At 34.8% G+C, this 11,312-nt stretch overlaps 3 protein-coding genes across 3 annotated transcripts; 1 reads left to right on the top strand and 2 right to left on the bottom strand.

The window, feature by feature from the left end:
• Positions 1 to 723: 723 nt before the first annotated feature.
• On the bottom strand, positions 724 to 1,686 carry LOC132278461 (uncharacterized). The gene has a single exon (XM_059780245.1). It carries the CDS (start codon positions 1,684 to 1,686, stop codon positions 724 to 726), a length of 963 nt encoding a protein of 320 aa, XP_059636228.1.
• Positions 1,687 to 5,646: 3,960 nt separating this feature from the next.
• Positions 5,647 to 6,557, bottom strand: LOC132278378 (RING-H2 finger protein ATL56-like). Its single transcript, XM_059780170.1, has one exon. The coding sequence runs from the start codon at positions 6,431 to 6,433 to the stop codon at positions 5,837 to 5,839; it is 597 nt and encodes a 198-aa protein (XP_059636153.1). The 5' UTR covers positions 6,434 to 6,557; the 3' UTR covers positions 5,647 to 5,836.
• A 1,321-nt stretch (positions 6,558 to 7,878) lies between these two features.
• Positions 7,879 to 10,955, top strand: LOC132280102 (EG45-like domain containing protein). Its single transcript, XM_059782227.1, has 3 exons — positions 7,879 to 8,114; positions 9,466 to 9,739; positions 10,713 to 10,955. Exons 1-3 carry the CDS (start codon positions 7,994 to 7,996, stop codon positions 10,717 to 10,719), a joined length of 402 nt encoding a protein of 133 aa, XP_059638210.1. The 5' UTR covers positions 7,879 to 7,993; the 3' UTR covers positions 10,720 to 10,955.
• The last annotated feature ends 357 nt before the right edge of the window (positions 10,956 to 11,312 follow it).

Here is an 11,312-nt window from a genome sequence, read left to right as displayed (position 1 = left end):
ACATGTGTCAAAGCCTAAAACATAATTTGAGTTGTTAGTAAAAATTAAAAATAAAATTTGACCTAATTCGTGTGATGTCAATGTAAAATGTCAAATAATCTAATATGAACTTGAGATTAACCTAATTTTTAGCTTGGTTCTCCAACGTGGGCTCAGTTCGAAAATAAAAGACGTGGATGTGAAAAAATTGACCCAATAACATAGGTGATAACATAGGTTGGGTTAGCGTTCATTCTTGTACTAGCCGAATCCATCGTGTCATTTTCACATGTTACACTGGTTGAGGAGTCAATTCAGAGGCAACTCAATGTTTGAAAACTCAATCCAAAGCGATCATAAACCAAGTAGGGTTTAAAATATTGAACTTCCATTGCTTGTTCGGCACAATCATGCATCATCCTTCCATTGCTTGTTTGTCCAAAATTATCATCTCATGTTATGCAATTAGTATATACATAAATCACAATTAAAGCATGTTTATATAAATAACATGGCCCAGAAACTCACACACTCAATTAACAACGGCAATGTAAAGAAAGTTATAACATCAGCACAAGTGAATCACAACACTAGATTGATTGTTATTCATTGACATGGATATCAGGAAGAGAAAGTATTATATGACCAAGTTTGTGGTTGACTTGGGATTCATTATTTAAGTGACTCTTTCACAATTTGGTTCATCTCATCCCAACATGTAGGATAGGATGATGAATTCACTAACTAAGCTTCTTCAGGAGCAACAGGAGCATACCAACCCAATTCATCTTTAGCCTTTTTACATTCATGGTAGAAGACACTGTACACCACAAACATGAAGAGTTTCACCACACAGATTAACCAAATGCCAGCAATCCTGATGATCATAGGTGTAAAAGTAATTTTGTCAATCTTTTCGATCATGCCTAAAGGTGTCCTATAAATGGCTCCAATAATGAGAGTTAAGGGCAGCATTATGACACAACCTTGAATCCTTTTGCCTTTCATGAGCTCTCCAGCTCTGTCAATGGCCCTTAGCCCACTCGAATCATCTTCTACTATTGAAACCACCATGCTCAACATCCAAACAGAGGCAATATAAACATAACAACATGTGCCTAGAATGACCACAGCAACGGTTAGAAGAATCAGATAAACACCCTTACTCATCACCCAGACAAACCCGAGTAAGATCAAGATGAGTGCCATGATTGACAAAAAGATGATTGTCATAAAAAAAGTAGTGACAATGGCCCTTTTCCAACTTTTTCTGATTGTTAAAAGCATATCTTTAAGGTTCAAGATTTTCCCGGTGTAGGCTTCAAAAGAAGAGGATATTGTAGCCACCGAGAAATTCAGTAAGACGACACATGAAAAAACCAGCACTACCAATTGCAGCACCAGCAACCTCCGAACATCTTTAACAATACCTAGCCCCAAAGTTTCAGCAACTTCACCCCTGACTGGTTCCTCTTCCTGGGTCACAAGTGCCATCTTGGACAATAAATCTGTCAATATCGGCACTGATGCTAGATGAGCACCCACTGCCAATAGAGAGAGAGAAATAAACACAGGAAGCAAGATTGACATCATGACCTTCCCATTTCTAATGGTAACTTTGAGGGCTTCCCGGAGGATCCCAACAATGCTCAAAGAAGGTTGAGGTTCTGGTATGATGAACTTCGCTCGGCTCATTTCTTTCCCCATTTGATTACTTTTTGCATATTCATCTCATGACAGATTAATTGAGTATTTATAGTGGTTATTTTGGCCACATATGTTTGTCAATTCTCCGGTGATTACTTCTAGGGTAAAATACTGACAAAGGAGTAGATTATCTCAAAGGTGGATTACGAATTGAATAATCAGCTTAGATGGTAACGATTGAGCCAAACAAAGTGAAGCTAGGGTGAATGTTTTGGATAAGTTAAATTAAGTCGATTGTTAATTTCTTCTTTATTTTTCTAATGGCAAATCAAACCCTTTTTTTTCACATGGTATTAAAGCCAGCACTTCCAAATATGGAGAAATCAGCATAAACTTTACACAAGGATCGTAAGAAGAAGATTTTGTGAACTAACAAACATTATCACACGTGTAAAAGTTCATACATTTTTGTGTGATGAACAAACACTCCCAACATTTTAGAAAGTCCTTATGCATCCATTAATGGGGACTCCGTTAGAAAGACCTTATGCATTGTCGATTCTGTTGGTTTCAGCGTTGCATTTGTAATGTAGAAAAGGAATGCAGATGTTCATTTCTGTCACCTAGAAGTAGAGAGAGAGAGAGAGAGAGAGAGAGAGAGAGAGAGAGAGAGAGAGAGAGATTCTTCCTATAAAAACCAGTCACTAAAAGGGTTCTGTGTACCTAAGCTGATTGAAAGTATGCAAACTAAAAATTATCTGTCAGTCTGTACTCTGTAGGAGGTTTCTGTATAGATCTGAAAAAGTGTCAATAAATTTTATACTTATTGATTAAGAGCCTGCTTTTCAAAGTAGGAGTATTTAATCCTGGTGTTTCCTTTCCCCTCAAAAGAACTTCATATCCATGAATTCTGTTATTATTATTATTTTGGGTAAAGGAAATTTCTGTCAAAGTTGGCTCACTAGGAGAATCAGAAATGATCATACTGGAAACAACCACGGAGGCCATACCAAAATACATATATATCAATTGTATTATAACACATGAAAAGATTTAAATAAAATAAAAAATTATGACCACAAAATACGTACGGGATATAAATCACAATTTAATAATTTTCACATGCAAATCAAATCTGTAATGAACAGCAGGGCATCCAAAAAGGGAAACTGGCTGGTTCACTATCCCACGTATCAAAAGGGATCCTGTTTGGTTCCAGAAGTCTTAAATATTGTCTCCTCTAAGTTTCATCCCCTAGATTGAATATGATTGTCATGGTCCAGCTCAAAGTAATTACTTTTCATCTCATGTTATGCAATTCCTCCTACATCATAGTATACACAGATCATGCTACATCCAGTAGTATTTATGCCTGCTTTTTAGAAAATTTTAATTTAACATTATAAAAGTTAAGGAGCCAAATATTACAATAGTAATATAAGTGTGTTGGTAACAGCAACATAAGTGACTAAGATATTTATTTATTGACTTTGTAATAAGGAAGAAAAGTACTATAAAGATCAAGTTTGGATGTCTGATTGAACTTATTCCTTTGTGGTTCACTTTGGATTCCATTTACACGACTTCAACAAAGTTACTTTGTCATTCTTCTTCTTCATGGCAAAAGATGTCGTATGCATGATTCCAATAATCAAGGGTAAGAGCAGTACTAGAGCAGAACCTTGAAGCCTTTTTTCCTTTCACGGGCTCTCTGGCTCTGTCAATAGCCTATAGCCCACAGCAATCATCCTGTACGATTCAAATCACTAGGTCCAAGATCTAAACAGGGGTGACATAAACATAACATAAAACAAGATGTGCCCAGAGTGACCACGATGGACTGAGATATACCCAGGTAAGATCAAGAAAAGAGCCATTACAGACGAAAAGATCAGTGCATACAAAAGCTAGACATGATAAGCTTTTTCCACCTTCCTCTAATAGTTAAAAACATAGCTTTTGGGCACAATGCGTTTCTGCTTAAGCTTTCAATGAAGAGGAAATTGTAGCCACTAAGAAATTCAGTATACCGACACATGACAAAACCAGGACTTCCAATTGCAACACCAGATAATGTGCGACATCTTTAACATACCTTTCTGTATAGTTTCAGTGACTTCATAGCCATCGGGTCCTTGTTCACAAGTGCCACCTAGGCAATAAGTCTGTCAATTTGAGTGCTGATGCTAGAGGAGCACTCAACGCCATAGAGAGAAAGAAACATAGGAAGCAAGTTTGACACCATGACCGTCCAATTTATTTCTAATTGTGAATCTGAAGGCGTCTTCCAAGAATTACCAAAGAAGGCTGTGGTTCTAGGGTGGTGAACTTCACTTGGCGCACTTCTTTTTCCATTTGATTTTTTTTTTCCCTACGCATTCATCCTCGTGACAATTTGAGCTATATCAGTTATTTTGGCCACATATGGTTTTCCATTCTCTAGTGATTATTCTAGGGTAAAAGATTGACGGGGGAATTGGTTATTCCAAAGCACATAAACGTAAATTAAGTCACTACACGTCTTTTTCTAACAAAGTGAACCTTAGGTGAATGTTTGGATATTGGAGAATCAATCCATGTGGAGAACATCACAAGCTTCCAGTTAAGAATACTAGTACTAGATAACCAAACATTGGGCTCAACACTAATAACCTGAAGCTGCCACGAGAATCCAAACATTAGTCTTTCAAAACTGAGAAATTGACAACAATCTATGAAAAACTAATGTTCCATTTAGTAGGAAAGAAAAAATTTGGATAGAAGGGAGAGAAGAAGGGATGGATCATGGATGAAACATACCTAGGGAAGAGATTGTACATTTTCTTCTTTTTGTTCGGTTGGATGGAACAGAAGAAAATAAGCTCAAAATTTATTATGTTCGTTAGGGGAGAAGGAAAAAGAAAATTTTAAATTGTTTTTACCATTATATCTAGTAATATCTATAATATTGTAATTTATAGAGAATAGTATTGTAATTTAAAACTTGTATAGTTTAGGATATTATTTAATTTAAGACTTTTTATAATAGACCACTTGTCGTTCCGCCCATTTTTGGATGGATGAAAATTTGTAAAGGAAAAAGGATGACTCATCCCTCCTATTATCCTTTCTTTTCTTGTATCATTCATATTTCCTAACGAACAAAGGAATTTTATTTCTTCCATCCTATTTTCTCTCCACACCTATTCCTTCCTTCTTACCGAACAAAGCATAAAGAAGCTGTCATCAAGGAGCAAGTCCTACCATCTACAAAAAGTTAAGCACTGAAAAGAGGTATAACTAATGAAATCAATAGGGTGGGTAACGGATCAGCAAAGGAGTAGCATATAAATCTATACTACACTCAAAGGAAATGAATGCAAGTGGCCAACATTGATCCACTTATTGGAAAATGGCAACTATGGGGAAACCCAAAGGTATCTGAAATCATTTGACATTGCTAACTCAAGTTCTGAACTTCCATTGTAATCCTATAACAACAATTTGCCTCACAAAAAAGCAACAGAGAAATTCAAATACTTAGAGAAATGATACGCGTAGATGGTGACACCACATGCACAAGACTACACCTTGATGGAAAAGAACTGTGATTTCATGTGCTGTTCCCTAAACCCCCTCTCCCCCATCCTGTTGTTGTTCTTTTTTCCCGCATTACCAGAGCAAAACCACCTCAAAGAGAAAACAATTATTATTACAAATATTAGTGCCGTGGTCTGTCACATCTATTGGCCACAGAGGATAATAATATTTTTTAAAGAAACCAAATTACGGAGTATTTAAAAATGCATTGCTTTTGTCCAATGCTTATTGCTTTCCATGATTTATTATTTTATTTTATTTATTTTTGGATAAGGAGGGCATTCCATGATTCTTTTAGTATGTTTTGAAATAAATTTTCCAATTTTGAATCTATGTTGATTAATTTTCTTTTCCTTCCTAGCCATTTAATGTTCTCCAAAACTTCATTCAATATTGAAAGTATCAAAACAATGAGAAAAATAGAATGAATCAAAGGAAAGATGCAGGCAACAATTAAACATTCAAGACTATTATACTATTAAACAAAAGTTTACATTTACAGAGAAGAAGAAAAATAAAAAATAAAAATAAAAAAAAACTCAAGTTTTCAAAACTTACTTACTTATTCACCCAAACCCTCAACACTAGGAGCATTTATTTCTTCATACCCCTGGTTCTTGGAAATAATAAATTAGCCACCTCTTTGCCCTACACCAACAGCCCACAACAGGTTACAATCGTCGTTGCTGATCACCGAAGCCGACGCCCCTGAATTCAACCGAACGCGGGTTCGGCAAATTGGGCAATTGGACATTCTGGTCAACCAACTGTCCACACATTTTTCGTGAAACATGTGGTTACACGACGGCAGGCTCCGGCACCACTGGCCCTCTCTGAAGGAATCCAAACAAACGGCGCAGTCCTTCACCGTTCCGGGCAATTCGTGGACGTATTTGGATCTATTAAGGAACCTCTGCAAGTCGTCCGCGGAGTATGCGTCGGGGGTGGTGTGGCGGCGGCTGCGGTTGCGGTGGCGGTGGAGGGCGCGACCGGCGAGAAAGATGTGGAGTAGGGCGAAGGCGGCGACGCCGAGGAAGAGGAGGAAGAGGGAGACGATTAGGGCCATGATGATGGCGCGGAGGAGGAAAGAGAGGAACCTAGGGTTTGGTTTTGGAGATGGTGTGGTGGTGGTGATGGCGGCGGCGTTTGAGGATGGAGGGTTGGGGTTGAGGCGCACGATAGCATGGCGGTGGTCGTCGTGTTTGCTGCCGTCGTCGTCCGTCGGCATTGAATTTGTAGAGAAGGTGAAAGCTGGCTGAGGCTGTGGACGACGAAAAGGGCTTGAAATTGGAATTTGGTAGTTGTAGGATATTTGCCTTCCGTTCTGAGGATATTTAGAACCCTTTGTATATTGGCAAATTTTTAATTTTTATTTTTTTATTGGAAAGTAAAATTATGTGCCGCCGTTGAATTTTGGACTGCAGGTTTGTCGCTTTAGGTTACGGATAATAGATATCGATAAACACCAGTATCGACCCAATAATATTATTTAACACTATTCTTTCTACGCTAACGAAATATTAACCTATACTTAAAAATTTAACATGTGTTTGACTATGAAATTGAAAACGCCCAAGCAAACCATGTACACGGATCATTTTGTTTTTATGAAATTAATTGATGTGGTTACCTTGTGCAAGATTCAACTGGATTGCAGTTTCTAGAAAAACAAAGCTAAGTTGCTCATTAGATTCATCTTTATTTTGTTTTGTGATGCTAGGTATTCCTCCATTCTGCATCAATTCAGTACTCTCAAATGTTACATTAAAATATTTAATAGTTTCATACAAATTCATTCCCATTATAATTAGTAGAGTCGGGCTAGTTTGGTGTGGTGGAATAAATTAAAATAGAATGAGGATGGAGGTAAGAATGGAATGAGAAGATAATGAAATGATCATTCCTTTTGTTGGAAGGTAGAATTTGAAAAATAGAATGATTTTAATAGAATGGTCATTCTCCAAGAATAATGTAGAATGATGATTCCAACTTTAAAATTGGCACCAACAACAAGAATGAAAAAAAAAAATTCATTCCATTCCATTTTCTTCTATTTGGTGTGGTTGAATAAAATAAAGTGGGAATGGAATGAATTAAAGAATGAAATGGGAATGGATGGCCATTCTCATTTCCATATTTGATTGTACAGGAAAATATCTTATTTTTGTAAAACATATATATATATATATATATATATATATATATATGTATATGTGTAGCCGACAGTTTATCAAATGTTTTTTTTTATTCATTTATTTTATTTTATTTATTTATTTATTTTTAACATGGAAATGAAATGGTTATTCTTTTAGTTGGAAAGTAAAATGAAGTAGTGAGAATCACTATTTTCAGATAATGAACAAGAATCATCACTCTTAACTTTAAAATTAATTACCGAATTAAAAGATAAAAACACAAACATTTCGTTCCCACTTCATTTAATTCAATTCAATTCACTCACACTTCAGTGATGAAAGCCCTCCCCTCCAACAGATGGTATGTAACTGGCAGGTGCCAAAGTGTCAAGGTCTTCAATGCTTGTTCAACCAACCAGTAGAAAAAAGGGGTTGATGGAAGACTAAGTACAGTAGCGTCAAGGGTCTTCCCTTTAAAGTCTGGTCAATGTAACTTTTCCCTGCCCCTACGCCAACTATCAATTTATTGTTCTTTCCATAAATAAAAGCGGAGGCTGGCTTCGAGTTAGAGCAACTTCTAAGCAGCAGAAGAAATTAACTAGTAAATTCCTTGAGGTGTGTTTGTTAAGAGAAAAAATTAAGAAATTATTAAAATGGACGTTCATATTCGGTCTCTGATGATGGCGAGCTTAATGATGATGATGATGATGATGATGATGATATTTGCATATGCCGACGAGGGAACTGCCACTTTCTATGATCCCCCTTATACTCGTAAGTTCTGTTTAGAGTTGGATTAATATTGAATTCATTTCTATATACTTGTATCGATCTCATCCAACTGCCTTTGCTTTTTTCTTTTTTCGATAGTTGTCCAAAGTGTCTTTACTTTCGTAAGGTTTTGTGATTCAGATGCATGAATCATCAAGTCAGCATCTGTTTATGCCTGAGTCCATCTAAGTTGGTGGTACGAATTCCCAACTTCCTTAATTAGGACACTGACACTGAAACTTCATCAAATTTGGGGTCCTTTGGATCGAGTTTGCTCTCTCATACAATTAAAGTCTTTATTGCGACAAAACTTTGTAAAGTTGATCATTATGAGTGTCACATGAATTTGATTGAGAATTTTAATGGCAAAAGGAGGATTCATTAGCTCATTATTTAGTACAAATAGGTGAAATGAAAGAATCAAAAGATATTGCAAATCAGAAAATTGTAAAATCTGATCTTGTTCATGAATATATTCATGAGTTAAAAGGATATCATGCTTGTAAAAATTTAATGAGTGAGTAATGGTTCTTTGTACCCTTATTAGATCATTTACTCATTGAGTTCGAACTCATTCACCAGAAAAGAAAAACAAATACTGAAACATTCTTTCTAGTAGTCAAATATACACTAAGTTTGGTACAAATAAATAAAATGAAATGAAGTGGAAGGGAATGAGAATAAAATGAAAAGGTTATTCTTATCATATTGTTGATTGTAAATATGAAATAACGTAAGAATGAAATGATAATCACCATTCTAAGTGGTGGTGGTTGAAGGCGATGACGGTAGAAGGTGACGACGGTGGAAAGTGGTGGAAAACTGTGACGGTGGCGGCGGCGGCGGAAGGTGATGACAGCAATGGTGGCGATGGTAGAAGGCAGTAGCGGAAGGTGATAGCATTGTGGTTGTGATTTTTGAATTTGGAAGTTTTCTAAAATTTTGATTATTTTTTATTTTTAAAAAGTTTTATTTAGGAATTGAATGAGCATCCTTTAGGTTTTAAATTTGGAATTAATTTTTATTTCAAATGTTAAATTTTATATCAAATAAATGAATGATTGGAATGAACCAAATTGATTTTTATTTTTTGAAATGAATTTTCATTCCAATAAAATGATTAATCCCACTCTAAATTTCAATATATATCATTTCATTCGGGCATACTAAAACTAGGCCAAATAGTAATAGCTAAGCCCTCTGGTAGTTGATCAACGTGTTATGCACTGAATAATGTTTGTTGGATAAACAATAAACCCAAGTTGAAATTGTTTCAATTTTGATATCAAAATCAATGATTGACATGTGAGAAAATGGGGTATCTCTAATGTTTTTGGTATTGGGGCTGCTGCAGCGTCGGCGTGCTTTGGCAACCAGGACAACGGAAAGATGATTGCAGGAGCAAGCGATGGCATATGGGAAAATAGGGGTGCGTGTGGAAGAAATTACAAAGTAAAATGCAGTGGAGCTGCCAATACTGAGCCCCATCCATGCCAGGGCACTAACACCATAACTGTTAAAATTGTTGATTATTGCACCGCATGCAATGGAACCATCAATCTTTCTCGAGATGCATTCTCCATGATCGCTAAGCTCCAAGCCGGCAAGATCAAAATTCATTTTGACCGGTAAGCTATTCAATTTTTTCTTTTTCTTTTTTATATAAATTTTATTATTGGTAATTTTCTAGCATACATGCATATAAAATAAAAAGTTAGTTTGATATATAATAATTACAAAAGATCTGTTGTAGAATTTTCTCATATTTATAGAATTATATAAAATACAATATTCATACACAATGATTCAAAAAAAATGAACAACAACAATAACGAATAATCAAATAAAATACTTTCATAAAACTGTATAATACATCAATTCAACATCATAGATACAATGATGAATAGGAACTTAACATGACAAATAAATGTGATTAAAATAATAATAGAAATTAAGAACAAAAATAACAATAATAAAATAGGTAAGAAAGAACTGGCCTGATTGTTGAGACATGTGTAAACATATTGACTTAAAGTTGATAGTCATTCCCTTCGTGCAGGTATTGATGAAACTAATCAACTTTACAACCCAACTCTCCTCCATATGCATAATCACATGAAGACTAGGTCAAAGTCTATACAAGTCAAATTGTTCATAAACTCAATATGTAAAATACTCTTAAGTACAGTATATACATATACATATATGGAAGAGTATATTAGATCTTAAGTACAGTATATATATATATACATATATGGAAGAGTATAATAGATAGGTGGAAACCTATTCTTTTATAATCTCACTCACACTAGATATACGTATTCGTGCGTCACTCCTTTAGAATGATAAACATATAACCTATTTATAGTGAAAAAGAATGTAACAATTATAACAACATAAATAGAGAATTTAAATATAATTATTTCATCAATAAATATAATAAATCATTCTATTAAATAGTATTTAATATAATGTAACTTAATATATAATTTAACATATTTATTAATTTTATTAAAATATTACCCAACAAGATCAAAGGAAACTAACCAATTTTATTTTATTTTATTTTTTGTGCTTATGTGTACGTTGTGTGATTTGCAGGGCCTAAAGTGGTACTTGATTAAACGGCTTAGGGAAGGCTAGCTAGGCGAAGTCCGCAGATGGAATAGAAATAAAAGAAATATTTCATGGAAATTTTTATATTTCCTGAAAAGAATAAATAATGCTAAAGTGATATACTGTATTGCAACAGTGTTATAATGTACGTACTCACTGAAGGAGAAAAAGAAAAGAAATAAATTCTGTAATGTATCAGTTAATGAAATAAAAAGAGAACCTTATACACGTTGGATTTTTTAATAATCGGATAAATTAACCTTTATTTTGGTACGAAAAGTCAAGCCTATTCTTTCACAATACAACACTTAATGCAGTAATTTAGCACTAATAAAAATTAATAATAATAAAAAAAGATCATAAAAATTTCTTGAGGCCTCTGTCTGCTAATTATTCAGTACCAAAGACCGCATGTGTGGGGGCATGGATTATAAGATGTACCAAAGACCGCATGTGTGGGGGCATGAATTATAAGATATGACCGAGTGGCCAATGTTATGGGTAAATTACAGATATGTCATTTATTAACATTTATATTATAATAATATATTTTATAATAATTATAATTTTTTTCTATATATCTCA

Source organism: Cornus florida, unplaced genomic scaffold (assembly GCF_030987335.1).
Source record: "Cornus florida cultivar Cherokee Brave unplaced genomic scaffold, ASM3098733v1 CherokeeBrave_3.0.0_Hap2_Chr10, whole genome shotgun sequence".
Classification (NCBI taxonomy): Eukaryota; Viridiplantae; Streptophyta; class Magnoliopsida; order Cornales; family Cornaceae; genus Cornus; species Cornus florida.
Note: the sequence above shows the minus strand (reverse complement) of the source record. Positions and strands in the feature narration are given on the sequence as shown.